The sequence below is a fragment of the Amphibalanus amphitrite genome, unplaced genomic scaffold (assembly GCF_019059575.1).
Source record: "Amphibalanus amphitrite isolate SeventyFive unplaced genomic scaffold, NRLGWU_Aamphi_draft 000527F_arrow, whole genome shotgun sequence".
NCBI classification, from domain to species: Eukaryota; Metazoa; Arthropoda; class Thecostraca; order Balanomorpha; family Balanidae; genus Amphibalanus; species Amphibalanus amphitrite.
The window spans coordinates 168,774-189,459 of NW_024882021.1; the positions used below are offsets into that span (position 1 = coordinate 168,774).

General features: G+C 51.7%; 1 protein-coding gene across 2 annotated transcripts in view; it reads left to right on the forward strand.

Moving 5' to 3' along the window:
- Positions 1-193: 193 nt before the first annotated feature.
- Positions 194-20,686, forward strand: part of LOC122393285 (S-adenosylmethionine decarboxylase proenzyme-like) — a 44,239-nt gene continuing 23,746 nt past the window's right edge. The window contains exons 1-7 of one of the 2 annotated variants that reach the window (XM_043389181.1): positions 194-485; positions 1,723-1,858; positions 5,258-5,344; positions 10,482-10,608; positions 10,954-11,056; positions 11,557-11,795; positions 14,954-15,046. In XM_043389181.1, the coding sequence (XP_043245116.1) occupies positions 431-485; positions 1,723-1,858; positions 5,258-5,344; positions 10,482-10,608; positions 10,954-11,056; positions 11,557-11,795; positions 14,954-15,046 (840 nt within the window). In that variant the 5' untranslated portion in view covers positions 194-430. Of the gene's footprint in view, positions 486-511; positions 570-1,722; positions 1,859-5,257; positions 5,345-10,481; positions 10,609-10,953; positions 11,057-11,556; positions 11,796-14,953; positions 15,047-20,686 lie in introns of those variants that run through there. The other variant, XM_043389183.1, reaches the window with a different exon arrangement.

Genomic DNA, 20,686 nt, shown 5'->3' on the forward strand with positions numbered 1-20,686 from the left:
TCGGCTGCTATTGTCTACTGTCAGTCTGCTATCATTTGACGACTTTTCATTGGCAAACTTCACGCGGCCTAAGCTGATCGCCAATGAGCGGCCGAAATACGTCAGCTAGCAGTATGCATAAACGGCAGACTGACAATGAAATAAACAGATTGCAGCAAGCATTTTCATGAGATCATATATTTGTTGGCTTATCATAAAATTACGTCATAAGGATTATTGAATTTCACTCATAAATTTAAATCCTTTTTAAGGTTGTATTTATTCTAAGGTTACCAAAGTTGACTTAGCGTAATTTCACCTTCATTGCCTTCATGCCTTATCACGCATTGCTTTTAACGACGCAACAAATTCATGTCTTTAGGCATTTTATTATTAATGACGTCATTTACATCCAGCTGAGCGCTTAAAGAAAAGTAATTGGAAATAATGAATGAAAGATAAACAGAGTCGGCATTCGTGGCATAAATTGAGACGAAAACAGCGAGGTAGGTTGGATTGAGTTATGTGGCGTTTGGGAAGGGCTCTCGCTGATTTTTGCTTACCTAACTCAATTTTTACCATCGAGAAATGTTACCAATGGAATGCTCTCTCGATTGATGTGTAAATTTCGTAGTATTCTCTAGATATATTTTCAGGGTTCTAGATCTTCGTTTTTTCAGTATTTTGGCGCAATATCAGCATATGATATATGATATATTATGTCGTCACGGACGTTCGTTCGATGCATGTTTTTCTATCGATGAGGGAGGGATTACTGGGCATGATAACTGCAGCAGGATGACTCGACCTGTCCCAGCAGGACACCATGGGACTTAGCCTGTCCCGGCGGGACAAAGTGGGACTCAGCCAGCAAATTTTGACCCTTGATGACCTCCAGTGACCCCAATATTGCTCTTAGATGAAAAATGACTGAAATACTTTCAAAAGTACGCATCGAGAGCTATCGGCTGCTTTTTACCACGTCTTTCTAGCCCTCTTAGTTTTTGAGTTAGAGGTGGGTGGTAACATATGCCCCCCCCCCCCCCACTAGGGCGAAGTTGGCTGAGACCGCCACTGGGGCGCGGGTTAACGTCCCAAATCCAAAAATGATGTCCATTAGTGCAGCAAACCCTGCCCCTACCGCTACCCCTACAGCCTACCCCTACCACTACACCTACCCCTATCCCTACCCTTACCACTACATCTACCCCGTCCCTCACCCTTACCCCTACCCCTACCCCTACCCCTACCCCTACGTCTACCCCCGTCCCCCACCCCTACCCGTACCCCTATCCCTACCCCTACCTAACACCTAACACCTACCTCTGGTAGAAGTTCAGGCTAGGTTGGGTTAGGAGACCTTCGATGGATTTTCATGATATTTGCTGCAATCATGAGCATCATTTTTAGATTCAGGACATTGAGAAACATGGAACGCAAGAAAATTTACCCTGAAAAACCATGTGGAGCTGGACCTCGGTGTCACTAATACCAAACTTCAAGCTGATTATTCACCTGCCAAGGGTGCCAAAATGTATGGCTGGAGCAGCCGCTGCAACCTCTGCCTCCCTCCCGTCCCCTCCCCTCGCCCTGATCATGGAATTCAGATGTTTTGCATTGAGGGTGTTTGCTATGCGTTTTACTTGTGGTATGCATATGCAATTGCACTCCATGTTAGAATGTGAGCTGTCATTCTTCCAAGTGGAGTTGATGTGAAGCTGACGTAGCGTGTTTTACTTTCAGGCTCCCAGCAAGAAGACCTGACCAGCATGAAAGAAGTCGCTGAACATTTTTTTGAAGGGGTCGAGAAACTTCTCGAAGTATGGGTCGGCCCATATGATCACAGAAATCAGAAGAGTGACCTCAGGAACATTCCCAGGTAATTTTGAATAATATCGATGATTTTCCATTCCTCCTAGCAGGGCTGCGGAGTCGGAGTCGGAGTCGGAGTCGGAGTCGGTCGGAGTCGACAGTTGTGACCGGAGTCGGAGTCGGAGTCGGAGTCGATATTGGAAACCCCAGCCGGAGTCGGAGTCAGAGTCACCGAAAATCTGTCGACTCCGCAGCCCTGCCAGGTGTGCGGAGTCGGAGTCGGGAGTTGGAGTCGATCGGAGTCGACATTTCTGCCCGGAGTCGGAGTCGGAGTCGGAGTTGGTTTTTGAAAGCCGGAGTCGGAGTCGGAGTCGGAGTCGCCGTAAATCCATCGACTCCGCAGCCCTGCCTCCTAGTGTGTCGGGGTTTTATCTGAACCTCAGCATGGTAATGCGATCGTCCGCTTAGAGCACACGTTACCAGACCGTTTCACGGGAGTTTTGAATGGAACACATTCGGACTTCGACCCCTTCGACCTATCCGTTGCTGGAAGGCGTTGGATGGAAGTGGCGGGGTTAGAGACGTCGACTAACCCCAATAGATATTGACTTCCATTGGCGTGCTAATGATACTCTTCGTTCTCTTCGCCGATATTATACACACATTTGAATGGAGCATTTAATGAAGCAGTCGATCTTGCCTTTACTTTGCCTGTCATTTATGCAGGAAGTTTGAGACACGACGGCCTCCACCATTGCACTCAGGAGGCACTAAAACAGTCAATTCTTACCTACCTATCGAGAGGCACCTGAAACAGTCGGTTCTCCTCACCACTCAGAGGGCACTGAAACAGGCAGTTTCTTACCGCTCAGTAATATATGGTACTGAACTAGGCCGTTGTAAACAATTTGCTAAGACCTATGTTGTTGCTGGATTTTTGAACGAGGCCGAAGGCCGAGGTAAAAACTTAACCCGCGCCCCGCTGGGGTCTGCCGAGCAGCGCGCCCTGCTGGGGGGGGGGGGGCAATTTGCCCCCCCCTAAGATCTCGTGAACCACGCAACATAGCGACAAGCGGAAGACGGTGTTGGATATCCCCAACAAGGAACTACCTTGTGACCCAATTTCATTGACCTAGGTCAAACCGATGACGTCACAGGTTAGGTCAAATGTCGAATTTTCGCCGTTTACAGGCATTTCAAGAAATGCGTTGTGAAATCGAGTAAAATGCATTTCATTGAAAATCATCGACGGGGAAATGTTCGCAAACACATATTATGCTATTTGAGGTCACTGATACCAGGTCAGGTCACAGGTCAGGTCACTGAGGGTCACAATATGAAAATATCATGTGATGCATGTTTTATGGTCCATTTTATATACCAAATACGATTATGTGGGTCAGGCAGGCTTTGGGGTCAGTTTAGATTATGTTCCGGTGAAGGTCAGGTCAAGGTCAGGTCAAATTAGGTCAAGTTTCAAAGTTGATATTTTTGCATAAAATGGGTATCGATTCGATGCAGCTCGTCACGGGGAGTTCAATGGTGGTTTTTGTTTTGCGCTACGTGGTCTAGAATTGCTAAAAAATTGAGTTAAAATATGACGTCATCAATTTTGAACAGTTTTTTTCGCTATAACTTGGCCCAAAAAAGGAGGTGTCGATCTAAAATTTGGTTTGTAAATAGATGAGCGCAGGGACTATCACGTTTTTTCCGTTTTTTTCGAAATTCGGAAAAAATTTTGGCATTATTTTTGTGTTATTCTGATTTTTTTTTGAATTTTTGGGGGTCAAAATCCCAAAATTTTGAAAATGCGAGATAGCAGTTTTTGTAGCGCTGTCTTTTGTCTACATGACTATCTAAAGAACTTGGAAATTGTTTGGTAACTGTAGCTTTTGTGAGCGCTTCAAGATTTCATGTTTTTTGCTCATTTTTTGCTCGAAAATGACCCCAGTTTAACCTCAAAAATTCCTGACCTAAGGTGACCTAAGACTTGAAATTTTGTGTGAAGGTGTCAAATTGATGTCCGGGAAGGTACTGAAAATTTGGCGGCGCTGCGCGCCGCCGTTTTCTTGGTATTCAGGAAAAACCACAGGGGGGGGGGGGCAAATTGGCCCCCCAGCGGGGCGAGGGTTGATAAAGAATAAAGTCTTGATAATTTATCAACGGCCGATTTAGGTATGTGTTTTACTTTATGCCAACGTTTTCGGATTATATAGCATAATATAGCATTAACTTTCTAGACCAAAGCTCTCAGCCGGCCTTTTGAACGAGGCCATCCCAAAATATTGGCTGGAGTGCAAACTGGTGTAACATTTTGACCGTGGTCAATTTGCTTACACCAGTTTGCATCACGCCTCTCCGGCTAATGTATTTGAATAGGCCAGGCATACAGTAATGGCATGAGGCTTGAATATTCTCGAAAACAAAATGTTACACTTCACATTCCAGTTGCAGTCACACATCTCATAAACGCCTCGATTCACCTCGCAAACATACGTAGGTAACATAAACACACCGCCCTGATAAACACACTGGCCACGGGTGTTTACAGTGTCTGTGGGCGGCGACCATGTGCTCAACTGAACTGCCGGCCACGCTGGTAACGGGGGGCGCTGGTAACGGGGGGTGCTGGTAACGGGGGTGCTGGTAACGGGGCCGGCCGCGCTGGTAACAGGGGCGCTGGTAACGGGGCCGGCCGCGCTGGTAAGGGGAGGGAGGGGGCTGGTAACGGGGCCGGCCGCACTGGTAACGGGGGCGCTGGTTACGGGGCCGGCCCCGCTGGTAACGGGGGGCGCTGGTAACGGGGGTGCTGGTAACGGGGCCGGCCCTGCTGGTAACGGGGGCGCTGGTAACGGGGCCGGCCGCGCTGGTAACGGGGCCGGCCACGCTGGTAACGGGAGAGGGGGCGCTGGTAACGGGGCCGGCCGCGCTGGTAACGGGGGCGCTGGTAACGGGGCCGGCCGCGCTGGTAAGGGGGAGGCCGGGGCGCTGATAGCGGGGCCGGCCCCTCTGGTAACGGGGCCGGCCGCGCTGGTAAGTGGCTGGTCACGCTGGTAAGGGGAGGGGGGCGCTGGTAACTGGGCTGGCCGCGCTGGTAACGGGGCCGGCCGCGCTGGTAAGGGGGGGGGGGGGGGCGCTGGTAACGGGGCCGCCCGCGCTGGTAAGGGGGAGGGGGTGCTGGTAACGGGGCCGGTCCCGCTGGTAACGGGGCCGGCCACGCTGGTAACAGGGGGCGCTGGTTACGGGGCCGGCCGCGCTGGTAACGGGGCTGAACCCGCTCTGCGGCAGTTTCTAGCGCTTCTCGTCGTTTTACGGCAGTGTCCTTATATTATGCTAGTCGCCATTGCCTTGTATTGGATGATGGGCTTACTAAATGGCAATGCTGCGTTTCGGATGCGTGCTGTAGTGTGTGCCGGGATTGTGTTGCCCGTTGAGCTGTGACTGACGCCTCCGGCGGCCGCTGCAGGGAGGCGCTCGATGAGCTGATGGAGGATGCCAAGTGCGAGATCATCAGCACCCGCTCCAGCAGCCTCGTGGACGCCTACGTTCTCAGGTGGGTGCGCTCGTCTGACAAACGGGCCAATTGGTCGGAAATAGCCGGGATGTGCAAAGACCCGCCGCTCTTTGAGATATGAAAACGGGTGGGGATAGCAGCAGCACTTGCATCAATGGGCTCTAAACACAAGACACGACCTCAATTCTGACCCAACAAGACTGCCCTCAGACATTGTCGTCTGGCGATGTTCCTGACGATGTCGTCAGTTTTGCGGGCCTAGCGTTGTGTGGTGGCCCGCCAGAGGTGATGTTTGGCTCGTCCGGTGCGATGCTGGCCCCACTGTGCAGAGGGTGGGTGATTCTCCGGCCATGCTGTGAGACTACCCCCCGGCGCCTCGTGCGCCGCCGAGCGACACGGAGCAGGCTGCTCAGGAGTCAGTGTGGGGTCCACCCAGTCCGGCTCCAGCCGCGAGTGGAGACGAGTGGACCGTCGTCCAGCGCCGACAGGGTGGTCGGCGCCCCCCGGCGCAGGGTAAGGCGCCACTCACCCCGCCCCGCCCCCGACCGTCTACGGCGGTGCAGGAGGCTCTGCGGCGGGGGGAGGAGGAGAGGAGGGCACGTGAGGCGAGGAGGGCTCGCCTCGTCCAGAAGGCCCTCGAGGCTCCTCGAGGCTAAGGAAGCCTCGTCTGCCGACTCCGCCTCCGGGAGTGCCAACGCGGCCGCCGCCGCTGACACCCCGGAGACACCTGAGGCGGGGACTCGGCCCATCATGGGTCCCCCGCCGCCTCCTCCACCTCCGCAGCGGCGGCCACCACCGCCGCTGCCAGAGACGCCTGTGTCGAGGACACAGGCCGCCGCCTCGACATCCCCGTCGGGGCGGCAACAGTCCTCCGCGGCTCCAGGGCGCCTCGCCAAGCGGCAGACGCCCCCGAGCTGGTCGCCCTCGGAGGGTGACGCCCCTCGGGCGAAAAAGCCCCAGCAGGGCTCGAGCCACGCCCGATCTGCCTCCGCTGAAGGGAGGCTTCACCGAGAGGGATCGGGGCACCCCCGCATCCGTTACGGGGGGAGCGCCTCTTCGGAGTTAGAGGACCTAGTCTAGTCTTTCAGTCTAGTCATTTCCTCTTTTATCCTTTTATCTTTTTCGCGCTATTGCGCTTTTTTACCATGTGCATTTCTCTCGGTGTTTTTTACCTTTTTTGTGGTCAGTCAGGTATCTGCGTGCGCCTTTGCCTCATGTTATACGCGCCCTTTTTGCGCCTTTTTAACCACGCCTTTTATTCTACAGTGGAACTATAGAGGCCTCCGGGCCAACTACCAGGACCTACAGTCTCTTATCCGTTGGCGCACACCCCTTGTTTTAGGTCTCCAGGAGACCAAGCTAGCGCCAAACGTTACCCTTGCCATCAAGGGTTACTCCGTTTTTAGAAGAGACTTAGACACCCCGACCATTGCCCATGGAGGTGTACTTTTGGCAGTGCACCACAGTGTGCCTGCGCGCCACATTTCGCTGCAGACCCCTCTGCAGGCAGTGGCCGCTAGAGTTGATTTCAACCACCGGGAGCTGACAGTCTGTTCTGTATACCTTCCACCAGGTATAGCGCTCCCGGTGGTTGAGCTTCATCGACTTATCGATGAGCTTCCACCTCCGGTCCTGGTAGTCGGCGATTTTAACGCCCATAGCCTGGCGTGGGGATGCGACACGACTGGCACACGTGGTCGACTTTTAGAATCTTTTATCCGCGATGAGGCGCTGTGTATTTTAAATACAGGACAGCGCACCCATTTTACAACACCTCCGGTCAAACATCGGCTCTGGACCTGAGCTTAGTCAGTCCGCGGCTAGCTCAGCTTTTTACCTGGTCCGTCCATGACGACCCACTCGGGAGCGACCACTTCCCAGTGTGGCTGGAGCACCAGGAGTCCCCAGTGTCGGGCAACCGTCCACCTAGGTGGAATGTTCGGAAAGCCGACTGGGGCGAATTCCAGGCCGCTGTAGAGGCCTCTGTTTTAGCCAGAGCCGACGCCTCTGTGATGTCTACAGAGGATTTTACATGTTTACTCAATGACTCCGCAAACGGGTGCATACCCAAGACGTCGAGTCGGCCTCGTCGTCCTCCGGTCCCGTGGTGGACCAAGGAATGCGGAGATGCGATTCGTGCCAGGAAACGCGCTTTTAGAAAGTTTGACCGGAGTAGTACTACTGAGAACCTCATCGCTTTTAAGAGAGCGCGGGCTTTTGCCCGACGCGTTTTAAAGGAGGCAAAGGCTGTTTCATGGCGCACTTATGTGAGTTCCTTAAACCGTTTTACCCCTACGACCCAAATATGGGCACGCATGAAGCGCATTGAAGGCCGGTTCAGCTCTGTTCCGCTTCCGGTTTTAAGAGTGAACAACACGGACATATCTCACCCTTCAGACGTCGCAGAGACGATAGGTCGTGCACTCTATCAGCGCTGCCGAGGAGAGCCGTCCTCACGACCTGCACCAGCCGCCGTGGACTTCAGCACAGCTGAAAATTTGGTGTACAACGAGCCTTTCTCTATGGCTGAGCTCACGTCTGCCATCAGCTCGTTGCGCAGCGTCTCAGAAGGTCCGGATGCTGTCCACAACGACATGCTCCGTCATCTCCCAGCAGTTGCCCTCGAGGCGCTGCTAGCAACCTTCAATTCGCTTTGGGAGACTGGCACTTTCCCTGAGACCTGGCGGGAAGCCACTATCATTCCTATCTTGAAGGCTGGCAAGTCGGGACATGACCCTCTCCATTATCGGCCCATCTCTCTCACATCATCGCTATCAAAGCTGATGGAGAAGATGGTCAATGTGCGTTTTAGCTGGTTTCTGGAACATCATGGTGTTTTTACAAACGCCCAGTGCGGTTTTAGAAAGCACCGCAGCCCTGTTGACCACATTTTAGCCCTTGACACCGAAATACGCACCTGTTTTACTGAAAAGAAGCACCTTGGAGCACTGTGAGGCGGCCTATGATACAGTCTTACGACACAGCATACTTTCCAAAGTATATAAGTACGGCATACGCGGCCGGATGGGCCTCTTTATCGAGAACTTTTTATCGGGTCGTCGGTTTAAAGTCCGAGTTGGTAACCAGTTGTCTAGCAGTTTTATCCAAGAGAATGGAGTCCCTCAGGGAGGGGTGCTTAGTGTGGCGTTACTCGCAGTGGCGATTAACGATATCGCCGATGATCTCCCGGTCTCTATCGGCAGATCGCTTTTTGTTGACGATTTTTCCATCTGGTTCGCCGCTTCCAGCGCTCGGCACATGGCCAGACAACTGCAGCTTGCAGTCAGACGGCTTGAGAGATGGAGCCGCGACAATGGTCTCCGCTTTTCAACGAGGAAGACCGTTGCCATGCATTTCTGTCGCCGCCGCTGCGCTGACCCTACATTGGGTATCCGTCTGTACGGACAGACGATCCCCACGCAGCCGGTGGCGAAGTTTCTTGGTATGACGTTTGACGGACGTTTGACGTATAAAGAACATTTTAGAACGCTTCGGGAACGATGTTTTAAATCCCTGAACGTTTTAAAGTGTGTTGCCCGCACATCATACGGTGCGGATCGCAAAACTCTGCTCCTCTTGTACCGGTCGATCATCCGATCGAAGCTGGACTATGCGTGTTTTGTTTACGATTCTGCAAGTGAGTCCAGCAAGAAGTCCCTGGACGCAGTACATCACGCTGCGCTCCGCGTTGCCACCGGGGCTTTCCGCACTTCTCCAAAGAGTAGTCTTCTGGCTGAAACGAATGAGCCACCTCTAGCTCTTCGTCGCCAGATGCTGGGGATGCGTTACACTTTGAAACTTCGCCAATACCCAACGCATCCGACGTACCCGTACGTCTTTTCACGTCACGCTACTCGATCTGACGGGAGGGTACGACCGTCGTTTGGAGAACGCATGGGAGGTCTTTTTTCAGCTGCTAGCATATCCTTGCGTGGCGTCCGGCGTACCTGGGACACGCCCCCTCCACCCTGGAAAAACGCCAATCCGCAAGTGGACCTCTCACTATCGACTGTTAAGAAGGACAACTTGTTGCCTGCTGAGGCGCGAGCCAGAGCCTTAGAGCACATTGCCGTTTATGATGGTTTTATCACGGTTTATACAGACGGCTCGAAGACAACCGAGGGAGTGGGCTGCTCTTTTGTCGCTGGTCGTGACACCCGCTCGTTTTCTCTGCCACCTTCCGCCTCGGTGTTTTCTTCAGAGCTAGTCGCTATAGAGGAGGCTTTGTGTTTCATCGAGGTTTCTGGTAGTCCCTTTTACTTGATTTTATCTGACTCTCTTAGCAGCTTATTGGCCTTACGTACTTTTAACTCAGTTGACCCCATCGTGCGGGACATTTTGACTCGGCTTACGTCGGTGGAGCAATCTGGAAAATCAGTCCGTTTCTGCTGGATTCCCAGTCACGTCGGCATTGAAGGCAATGAGCTTGCTGATGCTGCTGCCAGACGCGCCGCCGCAGCACCCTGCACTCGGCGCTTGCCTCTGCCTGCCCGGGATTTGTATCCGCTGGTGCGACCCTTCATGCTTTCAAAGTGGCAGGCAGAGTGGGATTTGTGTGTAAGGAACAAGCTGAGAGAGTTGAAACCAACTCTAGAGCCTTGGCAGTCTTGCCTGCAAGGCAATCGTTTCCAGGAAGTGGCCCTCTGCAGACTCCGTATTGGTCACACATACGCGACGCACAGCTATCTCCTTTCAGGAGGTGAGCAGCCTTTGTGCAACAGGTGTTCTGTGCCTCTAACCGTCGCTCACGTTCTTTTATCTTGCCCACTCTTTGAACGGAACCGGACACGCTACCTGGGCTGTATTGCTCCTGGTACCACTATCCGCCACCTACTGGGTGACGAGTCACCCTGGGTTTTATCCGGCAATATTTTTTCCTTTATCCGTTCGGTCAACTTCCAAGTGATTTACTCAACCTGACCCAATTCCTCTCTAGTCTACTTGTCTAGTCAGTTGACTGTTACGACGCTCGTGCGCTGTTCTATCTTACCTTGTCTTTTTTATCAAGTCTTTTACTTTCTAGCCTTGGTATATAGAAGGTCTCTTGTTTTGAAACACTTGTTTTATTAGTGTGACGTTATGGGCGCAAAATGACCTTCGCAGTCGGCGCGCCCTAAAGCCCCAATAAACAAACAAACAAATGCTGTGAGACTAATGGCTGTCTCATCTTCCGCAGTGAGAGCAGCATGTTCATATCGCGCTGCCGGTTCATCCTGAAAACGTGCGGCACTACAACGCCGCTCAAATGTATCCCTCGCCTCCTGGGCCTGGTCAAGCAGCATACCGGCTTCACGCAGGTGGAGGTAAGTCATATCGAATCACCTTTTTTACTAATGAATGTTGCCCGGTGCATTCGTTAAGTGTTGGGGGTGTCAAGGTCTTGTAACTATTAAACTGAGGTTCAAGCAATTTTTTCTAGAATACCGAAACCAACTTTTCTCAAACGATTCTAAAAAAGCAATATCAGCAGGGCGGAAGAAGGCTCTGTCCCCGCCCGCTCGCTAGCTCGCAGGCTTCCCGGCCCCTGCCCCGTCCACCCTTATCCTTTCGTATGGTCTGCTCCATACAACGGTTCGGAGCTATGGGAGCGGGACGCCTTTTTCCGACACGGCTCATGGTGACGCTGTCGTGTTCGTGGTGGGCCTCAGGACATTTTCTACTCGCGGAAGAATTTCCGCCAGCCGAGTCTGCAGGACGAGACGCACCGCAGCTTCACGGCCGAGGTGGAGGCTCTGGAGAACATGTTCCCCAGTGAGTAGCGCGCGGCCGCTTCGCGCCGCGGGCGGACTCGGGCCAGCTGGTGTAATTAAGGATCTACATACTTTATTTACACTTGATAATGCTGTATTCATTTTTGTGACTTGCGTGGGTGATGAAGGCGGAAATTTCCTATGGGCAAGATTGAGGTATCGTCAGGGGCCCACAATATTGTACTGCGTCTGGCCAGCCAGTTTCAGTTGTACCAGCCCATATTCCGCCCAGCCCGTTGTTGATGGCCGCCCGCGGCGGGCTGTCGCCGCCGGCCGCGTGCCGTGTGCGCGGCGCTGACTGACCGCTGCCCGCGGCGGGCTGTCGCCGCCGACCGCGTGCCGTGTGTGCGGCGCTGACTGACGGCTGCCCGCGGTACGCCGCTCAGCCGGCCGCGTGCCGTGTGCGCGGCGCTGACTGACGGCTGCCCGCGGTACGCCGCTCAGCCGGCCGCGTGCCGTGTGCGCGGCGCTGACTGACCGCCCCCGCGGCGCGCCGCTCAGCCGGGCAGGCCTACTGCCTGGGCCGCCTGAACGGCGACTGCTGGTACCTGTTCGCGCTGGACCGTCCGTACGCGCTGCTGGGTGGCGGCCGGGTGGGCCCGCTGGCCACCCCGGCGCTGGCCGCGCCGCACCGCCACCAGCCGGACCAGACGCTGGAGGTGGTGATGACCGACCTGGAGCCAGAGGTGATGGCGCTCTTCCACCAGAGCCAGTGCGCCACCGCAGCTGAGGCCACCAAGGTACGAACTACACGGACACTGGCATCGACACCCTGACACTGACACACTGACATTGACACTGACACTAACGTTGGTATGCCTACATTAGCACAACTTCACTGACATTATTACGCAGACATTGTCACACGCTAGCCAATATTGCTATGTGTGTAGATGCGCATCTATGTTGTGTTAATGGAATGCGTGTTCATTATTGTTTAATGGCAAAATTTTTAGATTTACCGCCGTAGGCGTTCAAAGTTATCTTAAGGTGTATGTGTGTGTGTGTCATGTCGTTGGTTTCGCTCTGGCATCTGGTGGCGGTGGCCGCCGTGGTCTGGGTGTCCTCAACACCCAGACAGCGCCGCCACCCCGCTCCGTGTCGTTAGTTTCGCTCTGGCATCTGGCGGCGGTTGCCGCCGTGGTCTGGGTGTCCTCAACACGCAGACAGCGCCGCCACCAGTGTGTGCTCTGCCCCGCTCTGTTACATAAGGCGCTGATGTAACGCGCTCATATTCTGCCGCGTGCTCGGTTTGTGAGTCACGGGTGTGTGCGTCCTGTCCGGCTGACGCAGCTGTGAACCCTGGCCACTTACCGCTTGTCAGTTCCGGCCTTCTTCCGAAAAAAAACTGTGACTCTGCCACTTTCCAGCTGTGCGGTATATCCCGCCGTTTAAGACTTATGTATGTATTTAGGTGCTTCCACATGGTGGGTTTTCGAGCATTCACGTCAGTTAACATAAATACAGGTTTAAAATGCGTATGACAAGAGCAGGGCAAGATTTAAAACGCACATAAAAGACACGGCACATAAACGACAGGTACTACTTCGGTGGGCCTCATCTAGCCAACAGGTATGACCTCAAAGCGGCTTTGAAAGCGCCGCTGCTACCTGCGGCCGACGCTCGTAAGTCCGTGGGCAAATCGTTCCAGGCTCTACACGCACGAGGCCAGAAACAGCGGCGGCCAAACTCAGTGCGGACACGCGGCAGTTCCAGCAGTGTTTCCATGCTCGAGCGGGTGATGCGACAGGATACGTCAGAGCGACGAACAACTCGCTCACGCAGAGGCTCCGGTGCTCGATCGTCCATGAGGAGTGCTCGTACTAACAAGACATCATGTTCATAGATGGTCGTCAACTTTCAGCCATTTAAGCTCGTGTAACACCGGTGACACTCGCTCGCGGTAGCCAACGTTACTGACAATGCGCGCGGCAAAATTCAAAGCCTTCTGCACACGACGCCTCTGGGTAGCAGTGCAGCTTCCCCACACAGACAGACAGTACCGCACATGAGGGAATACAAAGGCTTCGATCAGCAGTCGCTTGGTTTCAGCGGGGAGACGGTACCTCATTCTGACGAATCCGATCAAAAAGCTGTAGCAGCGGCGCACAATGGCTGAAATGTGTGGCTCCCACGACAGACATGAGTCCACCGCGACACCCAGGATCTTGGCGCTGTGTGACGGTCTTATAAAGCTGCCATCGAAGTTGACCGAGAACTGCGCGTTGGTGGCGAGCCGCCGCGACTTAATGAGAACTAGCTCTGTTTTAATGGGGTTGATTTTGAGGCTGTTTTGAGAAAACCAATCTACAGCAATGGCCAAGTTTTGTTCAATGCGAGTCTGAAGATCTGAAGTGTTTTGAGGCAGGTCAGCGTCAAGAAACTGGGCATCGTCAGCGTATGTACATTATCAGTTTCCCGTGAGGAATACTTTGAGCCAAGTCGTTGGTAAACACCAAAAAAAGTACAGGGCCCAGAATTGAACCCTGGACCACGCCGTGCGTCACATTCAGAGTACTAGTCCCGCCACGCAGCGACTGTGTGCGACCCCGCAACCATGCGCCAAACCACTTATCGTCTATGCCATACCACCCTAGTTTATCTAACAGTCGGTCGTGCTCAACACTATCGAATGCCTTCGATGTGTCAGCGGTGACAAGCGACGTAACCAAGCCACGATCCATGTTATCAGACACGTACATGACGGCATCTAGCATAGCCGACTCAGTGCATTGGCCGGGACGGAAACCGAACTGCTGAGGACACAAGATATTGTGTGATAACAAATAGTCCATCAGCTGGTCACACACCACACGTTCGCATAGCTTGGTTACAGTAGGGAGAATAGATATTGGTCTGTAATTACATGGATCACTGGGGTCACCCTTCTTCAACAAAGGGATCACTGTTGCCGACTTCCATTGGGGCGGCACTTCACACGTTACGATGGAACTGTTTATAACGCGGAGTAAGTGGGGACCAACAACGGGAAACGTAGCTCTGAGGAGGCTAACCGTGATCCCATCTGCTCCACTAGCGCCCGAAGAGCTCATCCGCTGCAGCGCGGCCGACAGCTCTGGCAGCGTGGCCGGGCGCAGTGACAGCGCGCCGCTGCACACGCGCGGCGGCCGCGGCGGCAGGATCTCATTCTCACCGACGTATGACGCTGCCAGGGCCTGCGCCACGTCGGGGCCCACCGAGGCGAAGTGGTAGTTCAGCCTGTCCGCCCATTGGGGCTCTTGATCAGTCACGTTGTTGGTCCTTGGAGCAGGCTTCTTGGAGGCGATAAGGAACCTCTGAATATCCTTCCACGTTGTCGATCGCTGGTTTTTGAAAGAAGTCAAGAAGTAGGCAGAACAGGCACGGTTTAGCGCATTTTTGACTGCGTTCCGGCAGCGCCGATACTCCCGTTCTGTAGCTTCACAGGGAGTCCGGTCCTTATCAACACGTGCCTGGTCGCGCGCATCCATGGCATCTATGACGTCATCATCCTGTAGCCAGGGGTAGGAAGGATGCTTCATCTTGACTCTGTGAAGCGGCATGTGACGGTCGATGATGGGGCTCCAGATCGACAGCCAGGCGTCCCATTTATCTGTTGTTGACTCGGCCGCACTGACGTCCGCCCAGTCGGCCTGCAGCAGGTCCAGGCACAGAGCGTCACGGTTCAGGCGTCGAGTGGACCTGATGGTCACCTCCGCCGGCCGTGGTCGGAGTCCGGCGGCCGTCACGGTCATCTGAAGACATAAGATATCATATAACTGTACCAATAGGCAATATGTATGAAGCTACCGGTATTGGATCTCGGTGATGCTCGTTCACAGTGTCCGCCTATGTTGTGTGGTCCGGGGACATGTGTTCGTGCGGCGCTGGTGAGCTAATGTTTGTGTTTGTGCTGCAGCGCTCCGGCATCGACCAACTGCTGCCCGGAGTGCGGATCGATGACGTGCTGTTCGACCCGTGCGGGTACTCCATGAACGGCCTCCTGGACAACGTGAGTACCGAGTGCGCGCGCGCCGGGAGTGGTCGGTCGCCCACCGCCGGGCCGCCGCTCTCACAACTGCCCGGGGTCCGTAGCCAAAGGTGAACTCGTTGATATACATCGCTTCTCGGCCTTTTGGCCGATATCAAAGTGAACTCGATGATACTGGTCACTAAGGCAGGCATAGATGAGTGTTTACGGTGTATGTTGATGTTTCTGTTCATGTTTGAAAGTACCGGGTACCCCCTTCCCCCCCAAAAAAAAAACGTTCCGAGCTATGAAGCTCCAATGACAGTGTTACTTATGCCGTAGAAACTTGAGATTTTCGCGAGCAGCATGTAGTATTTCTGACATTGGTCGTACCAATTTTCAAACTTTTGGCTGTTCGTTCTTCTTTTATTGCACCTGAAGAAAACAAGTGATCAAATCGTGAATTCACAACATGTCACCAATCCATTTTTCCTCGATCAATTTTTCCTTGTTCGTAAACTAATGCGCATGGGATGGGATTGCTCCTCCTGTAACGGCGCTGGCCAGAGTTTGGTCAGCGCTTCCAGTACGGGATGCTTAGCATGATGCTGGCCGTAACCGACTTCCTTTACGGAGTTTCTATGATGGCCCTCAGAGTGTTAGCTTGCGTGCTGGTCAGTGCTCCCGCGAACAGCCAGGTTTTTCTGCTGCTGTTCCTGGGATATCCCATCCCTATCCCTATCCATCCCATCCCTATCCCTATCCCAGCTGTTCGCCTGGGATAGGAACCACTGGCTGCTGTAGTCTCTTCACTTCAATTGTTGAAGCGTGGACACCCTATACGTACTGTCCAGTTTAATCGAGACCACCTGTTGTAATTTTTAAATAAATGATAAATGCTCATTGATTGTTGGTTCGGTTTTAGTGCTGAAACTCCTATGCCAAACAAGCACTGCGCCAGGCTCTTTGTTACAATGGCATTCTCATGGTGCCTTTCATAAAGGTGCTGTATGAACGCTCCAGCTCTGAAGCGGCTAGTGCAAAAATTAAGATATCTATTTTGTTTGTGATAACTATGTAGATTAACCCGCGCCCTGCTGGGGGGGGGGGGGGTGTTTGAACACCCTTGTGGTTTTTCGCGAATATCTCAAAAACGGCGGCGCTCCCGCCGCCGTTTTTGGTACATCTTATCATACATCAATTCTACAAATGTTGTGAAAATTTCAGACCAAGGTCATTCAAGGTCAGGTCACCAGGTCACTTGAAGTGACCTCACCTCATAAAAAGTTTCAATGTCTGTCATAGCTACACCGAGTGACCGATCGCTTTGAAACTTTCAGCGATTGCTAAGAGCAATAGCATGTACAAAATGTATATCTCAGAATTTTGATATCGATGACCTAAGGTCAGGTCAATTTTGCGACCTCCCCATTATAAGTCAATGGGAGAAAATTGAAATGCGCCTCTTTTAGAAGAAAGACATTATGATTATAAACACTCCCAAACACCGAATTACAAGTGGTTTAGACACACTGAACATGAAAATGGTGTCCGTGACCCTTGTTTGTGCCCTGAGGTCATCTTAGGTCACGAATGGTATCTAACAGTTTGTCGCAAATAACTTTTGATAGAGGCACGCTAGAGCGATGAAAACGCCTTATATGTGTTCAGCTCGACGATACGGATCGACTGATATGCAACATGACCCTTTCCGGTTAGGTCATGACCTTGACCTGAGGGGGCGTTCCACGACAAATCGACAAATAAAAAATTAAATTTGCACCCTCATATTTTATTCTTCGTTGAAAACTGGTGTAAGGGGTTGTGATGGGCGGGGAAGCCAGCTGTGGCAAGGATTTTTTTCTTCGAACAACGGTTTCCGAGATTAGCCTCGGGCAATACCTGGAGTTCGCGCTGCAGCCCTATGTTTGGCGGCCTATAACTCAGAAACTATTGGTTTTTTACGATAAAAACTTTATATGGTTCAACTCACAATCAACCAAAAAACATTTTGGCTATCTCGGATTTTCAATTTTTGAAAATTTTGATCACGTGACCTTTTGTCCTATTTTTCGAAGAGTGACCTTGGTATTTTCCCCACTGAAAGTTGCAATTTTGTCTGATGGCGATTAAAGCCTTATCGATTGTCATTCATATGCGATAATAAAAAAGTGGTTATCGCCCTGCGTTGACCTCAGGTCAGGTCATTTTTATGACCTGTCCAGTGTCCATTATTATGAGCGGGACCGACAGCGAGATCTCGAGAATAAAGCAAGATAGCGACAAGCGGTAAACGGTTAAGGGTACACACGGATAAGGTCTATAACATTTACTAAGGTCATTTTCAGGTCAGGTCAAAGCTGACGTCACAGGAGCTAAAAGGAAGTCAAAATAGCGGCACTATACATATGTATGAAGTTTTTCTCGAATAACTTTCAAGGTATCCCAGCTAGGAACAAACTAATAGCACCATCGTGATCCTCTCGTCGATCCGCATCGAAACATATGTATGTTGACCTCGAAAGGTCGAAAGGTCAAAAGTTGACCTTAGATCACGTGACCTAAGGTCAACTTTTGACCTTTCGACCTTTCGAGGTCAACATACATATGTTTCGATGCGGATCGACGAGAGGATCACGATGGTGCTATTAGTTTGGTCCTAGCTGGGATACCTTGAAAGTTATTTAAAAAAAACTTCATATATATGTATAGTGCCGCTATGTTGACTTCCTTTTAGCTCCTGTGACGTCATCTTTGACCTGACCTGAAAATGACCTTAATAAAAGTTATAGACCTTATCCGTGTATACCCTTTACCGTCTACCGCTTGTCGCTATCTTGCTTTATTCTCGAGATCTCGCTGTCGCTCCCGCTCGTAATAGTGGACAGGTCATAAAAATGACCTGACCTGAGGTCAACGCAGGGCGATAACCACTTATTTTATTATCGCATATGAATGACAATTGATAAGGCTTTAATCGTCATCAGACAAAATTGCAACTTTCAGTGGGGAAAATATCAAGGTCACTCTTCGAAAAATAGGACAAAAGGTCACGTGATCAAAATTTTCAAAAATTGAAAATCCGAGATAGCCAAAATGTTTGTTGGTTGATTGTGAGTTGAAACTGTAGCAAGGGATTTAGAAGAAAGAATGAAGAAGGAATAAAAAAGCTGCATCTTCTTTGCGGTTCATCAAATACTGCGGTCCAATGTCGTTCGGCTGGTTGTAGCAGAAGAGAGAGGGAGCAAATTGCTGCTGGGAGATCCTGAGATAGCTATAGAGAGGGATCTTGATACAGATAGAGATCTTGAGATAGATGTCCCTTCTGGGAGAGATGACGTCCACCTGAGGGAGATGTAGATATAGATCCACCTTGCGTACAAATACATCTGATGGAAGATGCTTTTTAATTTAGAGGCTTGATGATTCTGTTCATTGTATAGACCATGATGCACGAGATGCTTCTTCACTGCTCGGATTAGGGATAGAGGGATCCGATCAGCTGGGTTTGTGTAGCACGCTACATCTTGAACATTTAACGTAGTATCTTTTCGGCACGGCTCGGTCCGGCAGTCCCTCTCCCTCGCAGTCCGGCCACACGCCTAGCTCGCTTTCCCACACCCAATTCCCCCCCCCCCCCAGTTCCCCTAATCTATCACTGTCCGCACAGAATGGGCAGCCGTTAAACTCCCATTAAGACGCGCGCTTTTGGAGACAGCTACCGCAGGATGAACGATTCGAACCCCAACAAGTAACAGCTGGATCAGTAACATTGTCAACAGCTCATGGACCCACGCCGAGGACAGATAACGGCTGGGAGCGCTGGATCAGTAAGATATGTCAACAGATCATGGAGCAGTGTCAAGGATGGATGCCGGCTGGAGCACACAGCCTCCTTTGTCGGGTACATCAGCCCAGGGTGAGTGACCCTGGCAAAACAACCGGGTGACCGACCTCACAATGGCCTCATGAGGTAGTTCCAGAGATCTCCGCAGAGGAAGAAGGCGCTGACTTACGGCCACACCCGGGCCAGTGGGCGGAGCAAGAGTGACGTCACAAGGGACGTTGCCGGCAGACGAAACGGAAGGAAACAAAAGTTTGAATAAAATGAAATTGAAGAATCAAAATTAAAACTCGAAAATCACAAACCTTTCGGGGATTGTTTTATGCCAGCGATTACTAAAATGATAAAGCACTCAACACGAAGACGATTCGACGGCCAAAAATTGCAGGCACAGAGGAGCAAGGTGACTAAACAGGACAGAGGGCGCCATCTTACGGCCCCACCCACCAGAAGAAGGCAGAGGAAGATGACGTCGCAAGGGCGTGGCAGTCACCCCTCCCCCCCCCAACTATAAAAGGGTGCGCCACCCAACCAGAGGCAGAATCACAGTCGAGCAGCCGAGAGTCACAGTCCACAGCTGGAGCCGGAGACGCCATCTGGGAGCCGCCGTCAGTCCGGGTCACCCGCGAGAAGCCTCTTCAGTTCGAGTGACCAGAGCCGGAGGACAACCGCCGACGCTTGAGACCACACTGAGAAGCGGAAGCGCAGAGAACTCCAGAATGTGAGTGTTGTTGAAAAGTCTGCTCAATCCCAATCCTTGCCCCCCCCCCCCCTCTGCCCAGCGTGCCGTGCCCGTGACGACTGCCAAACATTTTCGGTTACCATAAAATGCACTCTCAATTGGAATTGGAAAACTTAAATTACTTTGAACTTATTGGTCCAGACACCCTAGTAGCATGTTAGGATCTGAATTTCGAGGTCATGTCAGAGTCGCCAGCAAACCGTTATTGTCAGTGGGAGTTCACGATTAGGCCAAGAGCGAGATCCGAAAATTTACATAAGTAGCTCAGTGTCACGAACGCTGAAATTGATGACAGGATGCGTGACAACGTTGAAATGTCTTTGTCTTCGGTCAAGATGGTTCGTTCGATTTATTATGGGCGATGGCCAGGTGCGTTTTGAGGTTGGAACGTTTGTGAAATAAAGGGTTTAGATTCGTGCTGTACTCACTAAAAGTTGCATTGCGAAATCATTGGTAATATTGCTGTAATCTAAAATGGAAGCTAAAATGGAAGTCGAAATCAATTATAGAACAGGTAAATACGTTTGAAAGGAATGTAATGTTTTAAGGTGGCGACTGATTCATGCGATCGATCTATGAATATGGCTATGAATTATGATTTGCGACAGATACGAATGCTTGAGCGTACGGCGGAATTTTTCCTGTTACTTAGGTGCATAGTTGCGAGCAGTGGTTTGAGGTTGACGGTTTGACACTTTGCGACTTTAGATGGTCACTTTGCGTCATTGAAATTGCGAAATGTCGAGTAACAGGTAGATGTAGAAATGTTTGTGGTTAGAACTAATATGCGACTAATATAGGTACCGATCGTTGTGCTTTGTAGAATAAATACTAGAAAGGACCAGTTTTGTTGGGAAACGATCAAATGGGACAGGAGTAAAAAAAAAAAAAAACTTACGTGGAATGGAGCTGATGAGATGTCGAACAGGGAGATATCGAAGCGATATTTTACCAGATTCACACTCACTGACACAGCCGTTGAATCTCCCGGCCCGAAGAGACCGCACACACCAGTACTGCACCGCGAGTGATGACGCGCCCATCGCGGCGCGGCCTTGACAACTGTCGACTGTCGACGCGGCGCCGGCCGGCGGCC